Source organism: Chanodichthys erythropterus, chromosome 13 (assembly GCF_024489055.1).
Source record: "Chanodichthys erythropterus isolate Z2021 chromosome 13, ASM2448905v1, whole genome shotgun sequence".
Lineage (NCBI taxonomy): Eukaryota > Metazoa > Chordata > Actinopteri > Cypriniformes > Xenocyprididae > Chanodichthys > Chanodichthys erythropterus.
This window is the reverse complement of record NC_090233.1, coordinates 4,321,187-4,342,224: the sequence shown is the minus strand read 5'-3', so window position 1 is coordinate 4,342,224 and position 21,038 is coordinate 4,321,187. Positions and strand designations below refer to the sequence as shown.

The 21,038-nt window shown below is 35.1% G+C and overlaps 1 protein-coding gene across 3 annotated transcripts in view; it reads left to right on the top strand.

Moving 5' to 3' along the window:
- The first annotated feature begins 1,080 nt into the window (after positions 1 to 1,080).
- mast4 (microtubule associated serine/threonine kinase family member 4) overlaps positions 1,081 to 21,038 on the top strand; it is a 142,159-nt gene continuing 122,201 nt past the window's right edge. For all 3 annotated transcript variants that reach the window (XM_067407846.1, XM_067407845.1, XM_067407844.1), the window contains exon 1: positions 1,081 to 1,532. In XM_067407846.1, the coding sequence (XP_067263947.1) occupies positions 1,263 to 1,532 (270 nt within the window). In that variant the 5' untranslated portion in view covers positions 1,081 to 1,262. The remainder of the gene's footprint in view (positions 1,533 to 21,038) is intronic.

The window sequence follows — 21,038 nt, the reverse complement described above, 5'->3', positions numbered from 1 at the left end:
AACAGTAATTACTAATGCAATTCATGAAGTTGATTTAACTTATCTCTGTACCTGTACCTGCTGAAACTACCAAAACCATATGTCTAGCCTACTCTCTGTCTCTCTCTCTCTTCATGTCTTCTCCGTATATACCTGTCACTATTTGTTTTCTTCTTTTTTTTTGTTGTCTCTTATGTATGTTACTTTTTGTCTTTTTGCTCAAACAAAAAACAAACAAACAAACAAAAAACTGCATGTGGCATATGTGCAAGAGAGTTAATACAACTGTATACAATTTACACAATAACTGAATGCACATAGCTTGCTGATCAAAACTGATGAGTTAATTATGAGTAAAGTTGCCACTCTTTACAACTTCTAAACATTCTTTTTGTACTATTGACTTTTCAAAAGTTTTACCTACCATTGAAATCTGTATCTAAAAGCTCAGTGTGACTCAAAAATCTTCTAGAAAAACAAGTTGAGAAAACTGAAAAATCTGCTGAAGTTTGTTGTCTTAAACTTTTAAGTTTTCTCAACTTTTGATTTTTTTTTTTACAGTAGCATTCAGTATATTAATTGTATATAATAGTAAGCACTCAGTGTTAAAAAAGATTATATATTTCCAAGGTTGACCAACCAAACATTTGAGTACAGATAATTTAGATAATGTTAAAAATGTTTTTTTTTCCCCCTTTTTCTTTTCTTTCTTTTTTTTTAATAATAATGAGCTAAAGCGATTGAGAAAAACTAAAAAATACATTTACATATTACATATGTAAAATATGTACAAAAATTACATATTACATTTTAAATTTAAATTTAAAATTATGAAAGTAATTAGTTTCATGTCGACACGCCTCTTCTTCCAATGTGATAACGGATGTAGCCTGTGACAGTTTCACTTTTTTCATAAAAAGTTCTCGCTGACGCTGTAAATGACATATGTTGGACAAACCTTTTTCTGAGAGCTCAAAGGTCAGCAGTGCGCCACTGATTTAAAAGGACTTGACCAGCGCGCTCTTTCCTCATTGGCTGATAGGCGGGGCTTGCTTAGCCAATGAGCGCAGACTTCAGTTAAAGACACTGCAGCGATGAGTTGAGCAGGACGCGCTACAGTGCTGCACTACAAACTTCACTTTCAATGGCTGATTAACACTAATGTCAGTTAAAATTACAGCACCACAGTGAGGGAAGTTCTCTCGGGCGCTTAGCTGGAGCTCAGATAAGTTGTTTTTCAGCATGTCATTAGTTTAAGACAATTAACGAGATGTTTTAGGGCAATGGAGAGTGAGCAGTCAGAAACATTTGGAGGTGGCGGCGGAGACAATTCATCAGGCTCCGACACGCTGTCAGAAGGCGAGACGCGAACCGAGCCGTATGAACCCGAATTACAATTTGAGGAATTTAAATGTCACTCCTCAGATTGTGTGGGTCTAGACGGAAAAGTGAAAGGAAATGATTCTGATGAATGCAGCGACGACATAAAAGCAAGAAATGGGGATGAACAAGATGAAGGAGAAAATGAAGGGGACGGGGACGAGGACGAAATGGTAATGTACATTGATTAGAATAGCACTACTAAACACTCATGAGACATTCAGTTTGTGTATGCTTGATCACAGCTATAAGCGCGCGACTGCAGGTGTGTTTGTTTGAGCGAAAACGCTCCGCAATGCTGCTGTTGACACGTTGGGAAATATTTCCCATATTTTTTCTCTAAGTAGAACGGGTTTAAGTTAGTTTTGGAGTCTGTTTGGGCGATAATACAAGTGTATAGACTTCCCCTCTTTCGTCAGAACATGCTGAGATACTTTATCTACAAAGATAAAGTTTCTATATTGCATGCATGGGTGACAAAGTAGCCTACGTTTTAATATGTACAAATTTGCAAAACCTCACAGCAGTGTGACAATTTTAGTTTTTTTTTTTTTTTCAACAATTCAGTTTGTTCATTAATAGACCACCCAAAGAATTGTATATTTAATCAAACATAGATTTACAGATAATATTTCCTGTAATAATAATTATTATTACAAATAATAATAATATCATCCTGTCACTTTTCACAATTAATTCCTGATGGATAAAAGTCTCAGCCTAAACTGTTTTCTTTATTATCATGTTTCATATGGCAATGTGCCACATTATGGAAATAAAATATTATTCTAGAGGCATTCATATTGTATGTCTCAGTGCTTGCAGACTCTTTGAGGTAGTTTCTAACATTCAGCTGTAATTTGTAGGTGCTCATTTACACAAATGTCCTCACATGCAGTTTCATTCAGCTGTATATGTGGTGTTTGGTTCATACATGGCATAAAAAGCAAAAGCTTCTTTTGTATGTTTCATATAATAGGTTCTTAAAATCAAAAGGGATAGTCTAACTTGAAAAGTAGGTTAGTCATTGTCACACTCTTTCTGACTGGTTTATCCAGCATTATGTCAGACCCATTTCACTGGGAGTGACGTCTAATTGGCTTGAGGATTAGATGGCTTTGTCACACCAATCAGATACCTGAGATTCTTGTCACTCTCAGAGCTATGTCATCCAATATTTACTTACAGCCAGGTCAAGTGATTGGGAGCGAGAGGTCAGAGAGACACATCTACCCTTTTGCCACAGTGTTAGTAGACTTAACGTGCACAAGACGGTCTTCTGAGAAACAGTGCGGCTTACCTTCCCCCACTCCTATTTGTTTACATAGAGATTCCAACTACTGCATATTTATACAACCTTCATGTGAATAATCATTAAAGGGCCAGATCTGCATGTACTATCATGTTGTAGCCAGCAGAACTTAGGATGTGATTTAAGTATCTGGATTATTGATATACTTTTTTTAAAGGAGGAAAAAAATATTTTCTACAAAAATACATTATGATACTATCAATAATGTACTTTGTGTTTCCTTAGACATGGACATTGTGGACTTCTTTTAAAGTACCTAGAGTAACAATTTAAATAACAATTTTTTAAATTTGTAAAAAAAAAAAAAAAAAAATGTTCTGGGTTTTCATGAGAAACTTCATTTCATCCTAAAAGTATGTTCATGCACAAACAGCAGATTTTGCATGCATACAGATGTCTAAAAACCGAATGTATGATTGAATCTCGAGCATCTCATTTAATGTAAAACGCCCTCAAAAGGTTTGGATCTTCAATGTTTATTTTAATTTTTACTGATTTGACAGTATCCATCTGGGTACACAGAAGAAACAGATTTGATACATTTGTATAGAATAATGACACCTTCACTTTTAGCATGAGAAATCAATTCTTTACTGTTCTTCATGGAATATCAGTTGCTGCACAAAATTACCTACTTCTCAAATTTGACAGTTCATTGTAATATTTACTATTGTGAACAGTGTTGTGGTGGTGGTCTGTCTCAGCCATGTGGGCATAGCAAAGCTGTGTTGCGCACTTAAGGTAGTGCGACCCCAAACCTGAACGCTTTCACTCATCAACCCTGTTTCAGGTCTCTTAAATAGCCTCTTTCCCTTTTCACCCTTCCCTCATGAATACTGCCCCAGAAAAGAAAAGCCTGTGAATGCAAAGACAGTAACACTGTGACACTGTCCTGAACGTGTCTTTGATGCTTAAAGGTGTGGCAGACAGTTTCTGTGACTGGTGTAGTTGTCAGGGTTTTGGTTTTTGCCACACTGTTAAAAAAAAAACCTTTTACTTCCTCTCACAAGTTTTTACATTTGACAAATCAGTTGGATAAACACAGTAAATTAACTTTAGTTTACTAAAATAAATAATAATAATAATAATAATAATAATAATAAACAAAATTACTTTTACAAAATGAAAAAGAGTGGCTCTGAATTAGGGCTGTCAAATGATTAATCATGATTTATTGCATTCAAAATAAAAGTTTGTTTTTACATTATATATGTGAACTGTGTATACTTATTGTGTATATGTAAATACACATGCATACATGTATATTTAAGAAATATTTGCATGTGTGTACTGTGTATATATAATTTATATTATATATAAATATTTTCTATATAAATATAACATTTTGTTCTTAAATAGTATACATGCATGTGTGTGTGTATATGTATATATATATATATATATATATATATATTTTTTTTTTTTTTTTAATTATACACAGTACACAAACATATTATGTTAACAAACTTTTATTTTGGATGTGATTAATCATTTGACAGCACTACTCTGAATGTTAAAAAACGTTCTCCTTTCCAGTCTTAAAGGTGCAGTAAGAGATTTCTGAGAAACACTGTTGATATTTGAAATCAACCCCAAAAAACACACCCCTTCCCTTCATTGCTTCATAGCAAAGCCAGTGTTACTTGCATATTGAGCAGAAACAACGCAACCTTGGCATCCATATTCTGGCCTTCATGCTTGGGTCTCTCCGGCACTGGAAAGCTAAACTAAAATTAACCCGGGTCCTAAAGCTCTTGCCTGATCATAACCCTTCTTTTTCCAGTGATATTCCTCTGACCTTTTTGTAATGTCTCAGCCATCTAGTGATAGGTCGATCAGGAACGAATCATTCTTTTTGAACGAATCTTTAACATGACTTGGGAACAACGAGTTGTCTCAGCGAGTGATTCGTTCATTTCCCATAGGTTCAGGAAACAGAAATGATTAGTTAATCTCTTGATTCTTTAGGTCTAAAACGTTCATTCGTATCTGATACAGACATTAGTTAATAATACCCAACCGTCTTTACAAACAAGTGCATCGTTTTTTTTTTTTTTTTAAACAGTTACGTGATTCATTTCTGGTCTCAAACTTCTTACAGTTTATACATTTGTGAATTTCTGTCATGATTTCTGTCAAACGACTCAGACCCGAAGACTCAAGGGGGAAACTACTCATTTTGGTTTCGGGTACACACTGCATAGCTTCAGCCTTTGGGGATATGACCTCACAAAAGAACGAACGACTCGGATTGGGAGGTGAGGTGAACTAACACAGCATAGTTGAAAGACCCTAAGCAATGAATTATTTGTTTCTCACAATTTGGCTGCATTATAGTATTTCTTATTCTAAATGAGATCAGCGTTTTCATAAGTTGATGTGGTGAAGAATTAGTCTATTAACATTTCAATTATGTTCTGCTGAAGTGAACGAAATTAATGAAATTACCTCATTCATATTGCTGAACGATTCTTAAAGATCTGAGTCAATAAAATGATCTGAGATTCCTGAACTTTTTTTTTTTTTTTTGTCACTTGTAATGTTACAATTATGTAATGCAAATTTTACTTATAAAAATACAGTTTATTGGGGTAAAATTAGCTTAAAGATGCATTTTCCTTGTCGAAATACCCACACTTGCGGTCTCGGCCACTTGAGAGCTTGTGCACGCAACAGGAAGTGCACAAGACTGTCCCATGTCTTAAAAATGCCCAAGTGCAGTGCCCTTAATGCACACTAAACCCACATTATCTTGAATACCGCTTCTGAGCGGTAATTCAAGTAAAGCGTGCATTATGTTCGGGAACTCGCATGCCCTGAAATCAAGGAAAACATTCGACTGTAAGTTAAATTAATTGTATATTACATATAATTTGGTAGTAAAATATAAAGAGTTGCGCATTTTATTGATGCAAAGATGAGTAGGCCATGTGTATTTTGTACAACATTTGCAACTGCTGTTTATCGCTTGAAGCACCACAACTTTTAAAATAGTCTCTTCTGTTAGTTACATAGCGACCACTGAACAGACATTTAGAAGTGTATTTTAAAATGCAAAGTACTGAAAATAATAATTAAAAAAAAAATCAAAATTTCAATCAATCAAAAGTTCTACACACATTTGCGGACTTCACGCCCACTCGAACACTTGAGCCAAATACAGGAAATACGTCATGTAAGTAGACAAGTGGTTAAGTGTGGGGTATTTGGACAAGGCTAATGTGTAAATTTTAGCAGCATCTAGCGGTGAGGTTGCAAACTGCAACCAATGGCACTCACCCCTCCCTTTCAGAGAAGCTATGGGGGCCGTCTTGCTGACGCAAGACCAAGATGTCGTCGTCTGAGACAGCAGAGAGTAGCCCCTGAAGCAATGAGGTTTCTTCTTACTTCTAACAAAGAATGGTCTCTGCTTCTAAAAAACCATACGACTACTACTGCTACTACTTGCTAATACTACTTCATGCGTATTCAACGTAGTGACGATGCAAGCTGTCTAAAAACACAAACAAATTTTGAAGAACAACATAGTTATGAAACACACTCTGTAGAACAGTTTGTCCGTTTAGGTCTACTGTAGAAACTTGCCGGCGCATAACCGTGCATTCACACTGCCGCCGGCGAGAGCGTCAAAGTGGCAGGAAGTCATTCATTTACAATGTGAGCCGGTGGCGAGAACGTCGAGGAGAGTTGAAGTCAGGTCAACTTTATGGTAATGAGCTATGACGCGGTTCAGCAGCAACCAATCAGAATGTAGAGGTCCTCACTTGAGAGGATTCCGATTGGTTGCCACAACTTGTCATTAACTTTGACTCTCCTGCCGGCGGCGGTTTGAATGCACAGTACAGCGTTGTTGGCAGGGCGGCCAAAGCAAATTTTGACGCTCTCGCCAGCGGCGGTGTGAACGCACAGTAATGGTGACTTAACATGTAACGGGACCCACGGTTTATGTAGATAGAAATGGCTCATTCTAAGGTAATAAAATTATAACAGTTCATTAAGTAAGGTCTTAATATACCACTCAAAACACAGTTATGTATATTATATTGCATTGCTGTCAATAGATCCTCCCAATTTTACACATTGCACCTTTAATTGTTCTGAAAATAGTCAATGCAAAAAAGTGTCAGAATAGACTTAATTTTATTCCTTTCACCTCTTTGAGAGGTTCTCTCATTTTTTTTACCCCCTCTTTCCTCAAATAGCAAATCCCTGTATGTAACATTCACTATATAGTGAATGTGTGAACGAGCAGTTTTGATTATGCATGAGAAATCATTATGCTGATGCTTATGCCATTGCTTTAGCAATATTTTAGTTGCGCTGTGTGAATAAATCGATTGATTTTATCACTTGCAAAACAGTCAAAGTTTACAATCAAATATAAACTGTTTATACTAAAGTGTGAACAAAGCCTCCGAAACACTGGCAGTTCTGCACTAATGCCACCATGCAGGAATGACTTAATCCTCAAAATGATATTACATTAGCAAGCCTAAAAGAATTATATCTTTCCTTTTGATTATTGTTGTAATCTGTGTTTCAAAATTTCATACCTTTTTAATCTTTTCTAGTCGTATTTTGACCAGTGAATCATTTATGACCTCATACACTGTTCTCGGAATTATCAGCGCTGTTATGATTTAATCAGTCTGAATTATCTGTCAAAGATCTCTTGATAGGACTTTACAAGTGAAAATTCATTTCCAGGGTTAAAAATAACCATCCATTTATTTTAACAGGGTTTCTTGGACCTGTAGAGGATGTAGAGTGTTGGTGAATGGCTTACTTGCTAAGAGGATTTGCCCTTAATCTGTTTAGGGTTTCTCCTCTGTCCATTATGGGTGATGTCATCCTCAGTATGCTTGTCTGTTTGCTTTTGATTTATTGGTTTCGCTTGGTCCAGTGTTGATGAGAGAGATAGCATTGGCTTTTGGGGGAACCTTTTAATGGAACTCCAATGGCATTGAGAAGGAATTATACGTCACCAGCGTGGGCTGCTTCTGATGGGTGTAGGGTAAGAAATTCTCAAAAATAAACTTCATATAGCTTTGGATATTGGCAGTTAATGTATTAATGTTATTGACTGATTGTATACTTTTGATGTAGGTTACATCAATATTGCAGGTTTTGCATTTAGTCTACTTTATGGCTAAGTCAAAATAATCTTAACCCCTAAAACTCAAACACTTGTTTAGCAAATTCACAATTGTGCAAATAGGTTTTACAGTAGGGGTTTGTTCTAGAATATAAACTTATGAAAACAAAATGTATTTAGAAAACTGAAATGGTGTTGAATTTGAAGCTGCTGATTGTATAATAGCAGTAAAGCTGACCAAGTTGTTTGATTGGTGCTATTATAAGGGTACTGTTTACTGTTATACCAGCAAATAGCCTGTTAACACCTATGTGGAAACTTTGCTGTGGTAATACCAAACTGCGGTAATACCAAACCATTTTGTAATGCATCTAATGTAAACTATGGTGTCTGTTCTTCATAAATCTGTATCTGTATTCGATTTAGTGAAGTGATGGCGCTGTTTGAGACGGATTCTGTTGATAAACACTAAGCCTGAGGATACAGGGAAAGTGAAAGGCTTGGCAAAAACGTCTGTTTTGTTTTAGAGAAGTGTGCACTGGTTGCTCAACACCCTTTTGTGCTGACTCTGACTCTGACCCTGACTGTTTTTTTGTTGTTGTTAGACTTTGCATATTTATACTGTGGTATGTACCATGCTGGTGATGATTTGGTTGTGTAGTAAGGCCATATCAATGAATTACAATGGGAAAAAAAAGAAAGAAAAAAAAAACAGACCCCTTTCTTGCATAGAGCTGCAACAACTTTTTATAGTGATAATGATATTGATAATGATACTGATAATGAATAATCGCATTCAATGGATTAATTTGCTGGCTGAGCATGCTATTGAGAGAATGAAAATGCTAACGGATGACTTATTTAGGCCTCCATGATTCTCATTGCACTACACAAAAACCTTTTTATTTAATAATTACACTAAAAAAAAATAATTGTTGGATTTACTTAAAGTTGGTTCCACGCAACTTTGAGTAATTTGTACAAATGACAATTTAGTTGTACGAACAAAAGACACAATTTAAATGACACGAGTAAATACAAATCATTTGCACTGTTGCATATTTATATGCAGTTTACTTAATAATGTTATGTTAAACTTATAAAAGTTTATTACATAAGGTGAACAAAGGTATTGACTTATTTTACCTTATTAAATTAACTATTTGGTCTATAAAATTCACTTAAAAAAAAAAAAAAAAAAACCTCATTGAACAAACTCAATTTAATTGAGAGCAGGAATTTCATCCTATAAACTTGTATATGAGTGCTCAGCCTAAACAAAGGTTCCACTCTTCTGCATAATGGTAACCACAAAATTCAAAAACATTACAGAAACTCCTCTAAATGTCCAACATAACTGAACAATAACAGTAACATAAACTAGCTTTCCCTTTACTGAAAAACACATAAAATAACACTTTAATACATACATTTACTGTCCTAATGCAGTTCCTTGCAAAGCATGCTACGGAATTATGGATCCACTGCCCAGTTAGTTATGTCAACATTAATTTGTGCATTTTACACAGCAGTGTTAAGTGGACTGAACAAACTCTTAAGTAAAGCTGATTTTTATTTGAAACAACTCTAGTGAACAAGGATGGTTTGAGTGACACTAACTGTGAAAGTTCATTTTTTGAGTGTAGTTTGAATTTAATTAATTTCTGTTTTTTCTTTTTTTTTTTTTTTTTTATTGATTAGATGTTCTAGTCCTATGGTTTGCATGTTAATGTAACTGTCTAGCTAAATAAATACAATAAATTAAAAAAGCATGCAAGGGTACTTCAGAAATCCACCACAAAAAGTATCATCCAGGCATCTGCGGCTTACTATTTTCAGTGTATACTGTGATTTGGGATGCACTAATCTTATCTTGGGTACTATTTTAGACAGATATACTGCCCAACTTAACTGCGAGCAAACAAACATAGTGACAAAACTTGATCCTATTATATATCCCCATTATAACGACAAAGCTGTCTACACTGCAGGTCTGATCTAGTTTTGCAACATTATGCAACAGCTTTGTTGATTTATAATAGGAATGATCCAGTTTTATCCTGCTGCCTGCTATATACAGTATATACACACTGTGTCCCAATTCAAAAGTCAAGGTTATGTTGAAGAACTTACAATGGTTTTAAAAGCAGAATTGTGATGCTTGTAATTTTATAAAAGCAATTACAGTAGTTATTCTGTTAAACCTGTGTATTATTTGAGCTGTAAAGTTGTTTAAATCCTATTTTTTTTATTATTATTATTAGTTTAATCAAAGTGTTGTCAATGAAATTGTAAACCAGGAAACAGAAAAGGGTAGTGTTAGATTTTTTCCACACTGTTGTGACTTTACTATTGAAACATTACTAATGCTAAAAATGTTAGCATTCGTGGGTTGGCCTCATTCACTTTTTTTATGCTTTTATTTATTTTTTTTTTTAATAAGAAAAGGAGGGAGATGTTGAAATAATTTTTTAATATTATAAGACTGAGCTTAACTTTTATTGAACCCAGAATATTCCTTTTAAGTTACATTGTATCCATGTAGTCTGTGTGGTGTGGTGGTTTGGTGTTTGTTAGCAGACACTGACATCTGGCATACTTCTGTCATTTTGGGAGTTCCTTCATGAATGAACATGTCCAAATAAAGATGAAGCAAGACGGCAATTTCCTTTTCCTCCACATATAAGAAATGTGCAAGAACATATACTCTATCATGCTTCTAAACCACACATCTGTTTATGTCCAGAGGGAGTTTTTGTCAACACAGGAAACATGACTTTGCTACTGAGATTTTGCAGGGCTATTGACACCAGTAAACCTTAAGGGATAATGAACAGTGCAGTGTGAGAGGGGGACATGCTTCTTTTAGGACAGTGGGAACTTCTGTGACACCGGGACGTTCTGTTGAGGCTGACCGCAGCAGCACAGCTCAGTAATGTGAGCTGTTTAACCTCCAGAGGAACATGATTTAGTTGGAAATGGAGCATGGAAATGTTAAGGTTAGGCAGATGTACAGTGATGACGTTAGCTTTTGCACTAAAGAGCTGCAAGATTTTCATGATAGGGAGTATAAATATTTTTTTCTTTGCGGTGAAATGCGGCATTTCTTGTAGTTGTCTACAAGGTAATTGTGTGCTTTTTTTATATATATATAAACTCACAATTTAAAGTTATAAAATCAGAATTGTGTGTTTGCAGAATTGTGAGATATAAACTTGCAGTTGCATGAAAAAAAGTCAGAATTGTTAGATAAACCACTCGGTAAACTGGGATAATTGAAGAAATTTCAGATGTCAGTGTCACACTAAACTTTACTTATGGCCTTTTTGTCTTTTTTAATTAAAGAAATAGATATGCACTTTCTAATTTTGTTTATAAAATATCAATATTTGTGTTGTCTTTTCAAACCGTTATTTGATGAATTGATCTAATTTGTGTCTCTGGAAATAGTCAAACCAAAATTTATTCAGACACCTTGAACATTTCATTCATTAATACAAATATGAAATAAAATATGAAAAGATCTCAAGTTAAACTGTCAGAAAAAAAGTAATATCAGATAACATTTAAGCAATACAAGGCCAGGTCAAAGTGTCTGAATAATTTTTGGTTCCAAATTTGTATCAATTTTACTGGTAGTACACTGCAATTCCACGCAAAGGTCATCTTTACAATGAAAAACAAAAACAAAACACATTTTAAGTTGTCCATTTAGGTCTGTAATATTCTGTATTAATGTGCTCTAACAGAAATTTTAAGAAAATTTTTGTTTATCCACAATATATGTGGTAAGCAACAATGCTTAAATTAAATTTTCAACCAACCATATTTCAAAGATGGAGGCATGCCTGAGAAATACACTTATTTTGTCATAACAGCACTGCCTGATGAATTTATAAGGGCTGAACAACAATAATAAGCGTTACGGACGTGACCGTTATGGACGCTTCATATTAAATCCTATGAGTTTGCTTCTTTATGTTGCTATCATCTGTTTCAGGCTTACCATATCAGAACATATTCAATAATCACAATACTCTTTGTGCTTTGTTAGTTTTAATATGAAAAATGTTTAACTTTCAAATACAGTCGATTTTATAACAAAATTTAAACAGTAGATGTCGCTCTTTAATAGCCTACGGCGCGTGACAGATTAGCTACTGCAGCACCTGTAAGTGGCGGATCAGGCGCACATGACCCGATCTTCTCTTCCTCTTGCCAGTTACAGAACGAAATATGAACATCAAAAGGTAGACCTATATGATACAGTACAACTTATAGAAGAGCATTGTGTATCATAGGACACTTCCCTCGGGAATTCGGATGTTGCGTTTTTACCTGTTGGTTAAAAATGAATAGCCTAGCCTATTGATCACAATCCGCACGATCAAGCTGACAAAATAAAAATAATAAGATTGCAATAATTTTGACTTGAAATAAAGTTTTATCATTTTGACTCAAGACTCCGCTTTAAACTGTGAAAACTGGCCGAAAAAAAACGTGTGGTCATTTAGACACAAAACATGATTGCGATTGGCAATAGTGTCAATCGGTTCACCTGACTGTGGGGAAAACATGCGATTTTAAACTGCTTTATGATAAACATTAATATTTGTCAATGTATTTTAGCAAGCAGTTCTGTAAGAAGTAAAATCGTGGTCTCTAAATTGATTATTGAACAACGCACACTTGTCAACATGAGAAATAGGTCTAATCTATAATCTTTTGCGATACAGAGTATAAAGTTGTATAAAGTTTAGTAAAAAGTTGATAAATTGTGGAGTCTTACCATACTGGTATCCCAGATTTCAATATTTGGTGGTTTAAATGTCTGCTTGAGGTCTCTGTGAAAGTTTTAAAGCAGTTTTAAAGCAGTCTTTTGTACCGCTTTCAGACCGGTCACATCCGTAACGTTGTTTTTCCCTCATTAATGCGAACACGAAAAATGAAATAAAATTATGTTATGCTCTGTGGAGAGCCAACCTTTCTTCATTCCGTGGGTAGTATTAGTTTTGGTTTGCGCAGTGTAATTCACAGAATTCTTAAATATGTTGTCACCCAAAACTTAGTGACTTTTTTGTCACGTCCGTAACGCTGCATATTTCACTCATCTAAAATATAAAACCGTTGTATAGACTGACATTTTTCTAATGTCTGGGCTCCTTTAGTAAAGGATTATGAATATACAAATAGACGGTTCAATATGTTGCTATTAAATGTATTCTTTGAGCATTTATATTTCAAGCTTTGACTTCAAATGTCACGTCCATAATGCTGGAATTGCCCATGTAGAATTTTTGGGTATAATATGTCACAGTTTACTTTATTTTGCTATATTCACATAATTTAACTATAGTGTCCTGCACTCATTAGTAAAAAATATATCAAATATATAAATAATGTCTGAATAATTTTTGGTTTGACTGTATAGTGTATCTTTGACATTTATACGTATTGAATTTCAAGTTTGTTTGTTTCTTTTTCTTAGGAGAGGGATTTGTGGATTATTACAGTTTAGAGTTGGGGATAGCATACGTTGAAAAACAAACAATACTACTAAAATCTCTTTTGTATATTTAACATTTACTGACAATATTGTTGGCTATCGATTGAATTTTAGTGATTCCGATTCTTAACGATTCCAATAAGGTAAAAAATGTACATAATTGTTACAAGCAACAAGCTAAGAATCCAACAAAAACTAAGGGTGTGTTCACACTTGGTAGGTTTGCTTAGATTTTATTTCAAACTCTGGTGTGATTGCTCTGTTAACGCGGTTCATTTGAATAAGTGAACACTGCCATCTGAACCCACATGAAATGATGGGTCTTGGTCCACTTCCAAACAAACTCTGGTGCGGATGAATATGAATGCAACACAGACAAAGAGATCAAAATGAACCAAAACAGATCAAAATGAACCAAAACAGGATTTGATGTCACAAGATGTGACGCTAAAAAGACAGAATACTCAAGCACACCTGTTTTTTCTCAACATAGTCGCGTTGTTGCCCATTGCAGTTCAGTACATGCGCCAGAACCGTGTCTCCTTGCAGCAGATCTTCATTGTTTGTTTGTGTGTGTGTGTGTGTGTGTGTGTGAGATGATCTTGCTAGTGTTTTGACTCATTTACTCATTTTATAAATTCTCAGCTAGTAAAAATACCATCATATGTATGCACATACAATGAGCACATTTAGCCCAGCATACAGCATTGTTTTGGATGTTCGGAAGTTCTGTCGTAAAATATGTCATAAAAGCCTTTTTTTTTGGTTTTGTATCTTTAGGTGATAATAAAAATGAGTGAACCAGGACTAAATGTATTATTTAATTTTTGGTCTGGACCAAAAGAATGAAGAGAACTCAGGGCTCGACAATAAGGACTGCCTGATGGCCCGGGGTCAGTGTGAATGATGCTCGGGACAGTAGACAAAACTGTTACTTGCCCGATCAGGCCAGTGCTGTTGGGTGTGCATTATATATCTTCTATGATATCGTACTTGTTGATTTAACGATCTGATATTATCGAGTATGTCCCTCGCTTTACACAAAACAAACAAAAACACACTCATTGAGTGCACGCACGCAATACGTGATGTAGTCTAGTAGGTTAGACTAGTGCACGTGCATATATAGAGTGTATGCATTCACTACGTGATTTAGTCTATTAAAATGCCTTTAGAATGGCCCAGAACTCAAGATTAGGGGCAAAAATGCCCCTGTATATATTTCATATTTATATCATTTAATATGGTTAACCAATATTACACACAGAGCGCCAATTTTCTCCATATATTAGCATGATTACAAATGTGATATTGATTTTATTCACCGTACAGTTTAATGAACAAGAAGTTAATATCAAGTGACTTACATTTTAGACACCAAATCGTCTGTTTCGCTCTATTTCGCCAACGAAAATAGTTCCAAAGTCCACAGAAATGTTTTTTTGTCTCTGAGCAACACTTCCTGAATTAATCACCTGTTTGAATGAATCGGTTGAATCTCAATGATTCGCTCATTAACAGTGATTTGCTGCCACCTATTGGCGGGTTTTATTTCAAATTTAAAGTGTCATGAAACCCCAAAAAACTTTTTTTGACATGTAAATAGATTTGTATAGGCTGCACATCATTGAAAACACTAAAGGTACTCATTAATGTTATTCATAAGGGAAAAATTAGTTATTTTTGCATTTTCTGTCTTCCGGTTTGAAAAGCTGAGTCAGAGCAACGTCACAAAATCTGATGTCATTGTGTACTTTCGGCCCAAGTATGGGCATGGTCGAACATGCTGACGTAGACCGTTTCGAGCTATTATCGACATATATTCATGACATAAAGCTCATTTAATCCAATCAGATACATATTGTTGGTGTTCGTTTCCTCAGTGCTACAACACAATGTGTTTTCCTGAGATGCGACCAGGGGCCCGTTCTTCGTATGTCGCTTATTACATCCGAGATCAAATGACACATCCAAGATGATATCATCGTGCTAATCATGATCCGGCTAATTGGGTTCTTCGAACACACCTGTTGTTTATGATTAGTATCACTGGATTGAGTTATCTGAGATAATTGCGCATTCATGTGTTTGCTTAAAAGGGGATATGTATCGATGGTAGAAACATTGATCAGCAATGCAGCGATTGGCTGGAGTCAAGACGGCAACGTAATGACATCATAGAATGAGAAAAGTCACCTGACGAAAAACTTGACAAATTTCTAGACTTTTATAAGGAAACAGTCAAGCGAATAAATGACAGAAGAACGACATAAATGTTAGATAAATGAAATGTGCACTATTTTTTTTTTTTTTACATGATTACCCAATTATTTAGGCTATATTCACAATTTCTATTATTTGTACATTCAATTTTTTATTTCAATGCTGTAATTAGCAACTAATTTACCTAAGCATATTTGACAGCATTAATTAAAGTTTCTTAAGGGTCAAGATCAAGTTATCTGCATCTCCTGCGCTTCATCAAGCCACTCCCATAATATATGTCGCGGTTCAAATGCACAAATGCATGTATGGCATAGACATCTGTACATCATGTGTGTAAAACTCCAATAAAAAATATTACGTAATTATTCCCTCACGAATGAATCTCTCACAGAGTAAAACTGTCGGTGTCTATATTATGACACTACACGGCATTATAGTGTTATTTGCAAATTTATTTTTAAATCATTATTATTGTCCCTGGTTTACATTAGGGTACTCTTGTGGGAAAGTAGCAGAGGCTGGGACAGACTTTAAACATCACCTCCGCTTAAAAAGATGCAATCTAATCCTGTTTACATGAAATAAGCCTGCTCCCGAGCAGGTTTGAGCTTATGGACCTGTTGCTATGACAGCAAGTCTAGGATGAGCTTCGAAGAACCAAACGATCCAAGATCATGCCAAATCGTCAACAATCTAATCCAGCTAACTGAGTTAGCGACGTACGAAGAACGGGCCCCAGAGCAGAGGTTTGTGTGCATGTGGATTGTTTTGCTGTAATCTACCAGCACAAATGGAAAATATGTTCGCGTGAGATCTCATTACAACAGAGAATTCAAATGTCACAAAAGTGCGGCTCATTCACCTCTGCCTGCTCTAGCTGCATTCAACTTCAAACACGCGAGCCGCGTGTATGTTTCCCTCAGCACAGTAAGCACGTGAGCGTTGTTTGTATTTTGCTCGTGATGCAGTCATAACTGGAGTTTGAATACTAACACATGAAAAATACGTTATGCTACACACGCGGAGCGCGCATATGATCTATTTCAGCGCGGAGCTTCGCACTGAGCTTTGAGGTGTGAAAGACCAGGGTAAAACAGGGAGGTTTCATGACCCTTTAAGGTGTCCTTTTTTTTTTTATTTATTTATTTATTTTTTTAATATAATTTCAAATAGTATTTAACGTTTTTATATATTTTTGACATTAAAAACATTTTTATGCATCTGTAACTGCTCTTGACTGATTAACTTTAATAAAGTTTAATCTATAGTTATATAGTTAGCTATACATTAATTACAATTTCTGTACCTGAAAATCTCCTGTTTAAACCTACATGAAAAACTTGAAAAGCACCATTTATTTCATTTATATGTTTGTTCTGCTGTTATTATTTATTTGTGCTATTGCTATTAATTTGATACTATTTTATTACTTACTGTTTATTTGTCTAACAATGTTTAAAATTTTAGTTAATCTAGTAGCTTTTGGTGTCATAACCCTATTTATTGAGGTTAAATGTAACAAAGACGACTAAAACAATAACTATGCTTATTTTATAGGCCCATTTTCTTGTCTTTTACTTTTATAATTTTTTTTTTGTGGGGCCAGTGAAAATTTTGGCGGGGCAAGTAAAAATTTGAACCACTGGCCTGACTGGGCCAGTAGAAAAAATCCTTAGCGTTGAGCCCTGGAACTGAACTACAAGTGTGAACACACCCTAAAAAGCATAATTCTGAAAATCTGGTAATACCTATTTTTGTCATTTCACTGTAACTGATTTATTATTTTTATTATACTTCCAAAAATGATATATTTAACAATATTTTACTGTTAATGAAATGTAAGGTTGGATCTATCATAGTTTTTCCCTGTATACAGTAAGCTAACTTAATAGGACTTTAATGTAGCATTGGTATAGTGTTTTACAGTTAAAATTATAATATAATATAATATAATATAATATAATAATTTGTATTTATTTATTTTTTTTTAAGTGATATGCTGCTCTTTGTATATGCTGGCCTTATCGGACCTTGACAACCTCTGCTTGCTATGAACTGTTGGAAAAGATCTGCATGGAAATTCATATTCTCAATTTGTGTTCCAGAGGGGAGGGGGGAGGGGAATCAAGCAAGCAGATTTAGAATGATATGAAGGCCAGTAAATAATGACAGAATCTTCTTCTTTTTAAGGTAAATTAATCATTTTAATAATGTCCATAATGACCATGTAGGAAAGAAAATTACGTTTAGAAAAGTGGACAATCTGCAAATGATGCAATTTGGACTCCCATAGCCTGTATGAACAACACGGGTTTACGTGTAGAAACATGCACTAACTACTAGGCTGAGGCTCAAGTTAATGCAATTAATTCTTAATGTAAAATTAAAACAAGAAAAATCTGCTCCCTTTATTGTTTCTGTGTGGCACTCTGGCATGAGTTTTAACCTTGAGTGAACTGCGATATAAGGGGATTGATGAACCCCACTCATTATTTACACAGGAGACTGTGAAGGGTTGTTTGAACCCACGGTGTCTAAATAGCTTGAAATTATGTAAGCAGCCTCCTCAATATTAGGATGTTGTTTTAGACACTGCCAGACTGAAATACTGTGGAAAACTGTAGCTTTTGCTCTGTGCCAAAGGTCTTCATGGTTTCAAGGCTAAATTGTTAGAAAGGTTTCCTCTCACTGTTATTGATTGGCATTTCCATGCATGCCGGTTTACATATGGACTGCAAATGAGATTTAGTCCAGTAGGGCAAGTTCATGGTTGCAGTATAAATCAAGGGATCAAGGTTTGGCTAGTTAGCATGGCCTCATTACTCTTTGTTGGTAGATGCTTTACTGTACAATCTGGATTCTTAAAAGCACCTTTGTCCATTGAAAGCCCTTCTTAAGTGTCAATGTATTCTCGTTTTTTTGTTTTGTTTTTTTTTTGCTTGCAACATATACATTTGTAAATATTTAATTTGGTAATTTCACCAGTCTCCAACATAATATACACTACCATTCAAATGTTGGGGGTTGTAATCATTCTAATATGCTGATTTGGTGCTCAAACATTTCTTATTACCCCCGGTTTCACAGGCTTAAGCTAGTCTTAGACTAAAATGCATGTTTGAGTTGTTTTAACTAAAAGCAACTTGCACGGACAGATCTTAAAATATGTCAGTGCTATTGTTTTGTCTTAAGTAATGTTTTTATTTATTTATTTATTTATTTTTTAGTGTACATTTATAAAAGCAACTTGATTGAACTAAGCAAATTAAATAAATGCCCTAATTGAACTAAGGCCTAATCCTGGCTTAATCTAAGCCCTGTCTGTGAAACTGGGGCTATAAGTGTTGTTTCTTCATATTTTTGTAGAAACTATAATACATTTATTTTATTTTATTTTTTTTCCCCTCCAGTATTTTTTGATGAATATAAATTTCAAAAGAATATTGCAAAGTTCATAAGAATTATGTTATATGTTGCTTTTAGTTACCGTTGCAGGCAGGTATAAATGTTGTCAGTTATAAAATACAAAGACCTCTTCGCTTAATTTATTGGCCAAACAGCCCCCCAAAATCCCCTTTAACATGGTTAGCAGAACCTTGTGTCCAGGGTATCACAATACTTTAATCTCACCCTATGCTGAGGTAAAAGTTGTTTGAATACATGCAACAGTCATAGAACTGTTCTTTAGTTAGACCATTTCTGATCTTATGTTTTATGTTGCCATTTCAGATCAGGAGTTTCCAATCCTGCTCCTGGAGGGCCACGATCTTGCAGAGTTTAGCACCAATCCTATTTAAACACACCTGAACCAGCTAATCAAGGTCTTCAGGATTACTAGAAACTTCTAGTGTGTGTTAGGGCAGGATGGAGCTAAACTCTGCAGGACACTGGCCCTGCATGAGCAGGGTTAGACTAAGATGGCTTTCTTGAAAGATATTGTAATCTCAAGGAAATAAGGGAGGTTTAGGTAAAAAATAAAGGTTTAATAAATAAATATATACAGACATTAACCCTAGCATCCAAAATAAGCACTTGTCAAAACAAGAGTAAAATAAGTAACTATTAATATGGATCTGCTGAGCAGACAGACATGTGGACTGTGTATACAACAGAGTAAAGTGGTGTGTAACACTCCCAGAACCATGTGAACCATTTTGAAACACCATTGTGCAATTGAGGATAGCCCAACAAAATGACTAGAATATCCGTGAAAACACTAGCATTGTAGGACTGAGAATAACCTACTAATTGCCACAATTATATTTTATTGAATTACTGTTTTACTGTTGTTCATGAATGCATTGTATGCATAACCTGTATTCTGTCTTGTAAATGCCTATAGCTTTATGAGGAACAGACCCAGATTTAGGTCCATGTTCACTGATAATCATCAGCTGCAGCTCACATAATGACAGATATTTCTTTTCTTTTTTTTTTCTTTTTTTTTTGTGAGGAACTATTTGATTCAGGGATGTTTCCTCTGAAGAAACATCAAAAAATATCTGTCATTTTGTAAATGCAACTCGCTCACCTCAGATTTCACTGCTTTGTTCTGTCAAAATCAAACTTGAAACATGATCTGTACATTTTATCTATTAGTGATAAAAAATAAAGTTGTGCACCTTTAAGCAAAACACACCTTTGTACAACTTTAAGCAACACATAACCAAATAAGACCTCATCAGTTCCCCATGTTTCATGTGTTGCTTCTGTTGTGGCTGGTGGTTATGGTTTACATGTCTGGTGTTCGAATTTTAGCCGTGGCTATTTTGGGCACATGGGCCACAGTGGGGTTCACAGCTTCTCCTATCATTTGAGGTTGACCTTTTGCATATGATACAGGTCTTCATGTTGATTAATTTCTGACAGTGACATATGAGATGCTGCTGGTCAGATGTTCAGACAACTTGTAGTAATGGAAAATGACTTGCTAATCACATTAGCAGCACCAGTTGGGAGGGATTGGAGTTCAGAAGATCTGTTTTCACGGCCATGTAATGCAAAAGTGAAGTAATCTGATACACAAAGATGACCAGAAGGTCCAATGACATCATCATGTAAACAAACACTGCTGTTTACAGTATAAGTTGGTAGCAAGGGTAAATGACCTAGATCTGTTGTGTGTATTTAGACAGAGGCTGTACTCTTTGCTAGCTCAACAACAAAGCATCTAAAGCCCATATTTGTCTCCATAAGCATCACCACTAAATGAAATGACTCATGTCAGAGATGACATGAGGAAACATGACATGAGGAAACATCTCCAATTGTTTTAATTTTGCCCATGTGTCTTATGAGTGCAGGAGCAGTAATTTGTTATCTGTAATGTTTTGTACCACTCTCAGTTTTTCTCTTCTCTGCAGCTTGCTCTGTGAAATCAAAAAGCAAAATGCGCACAGAAGTTCAAAGTAAAATGAAAAAGAACCTTGGTTTAGAACCTTGAACTAACAAGTCATGTTTGTTCTGAAGGACTGAATTTGTTTACTGACTGACATCGAAAAAAGGAACTGACAGTGGCAGATGTAGATAAATCACTAACA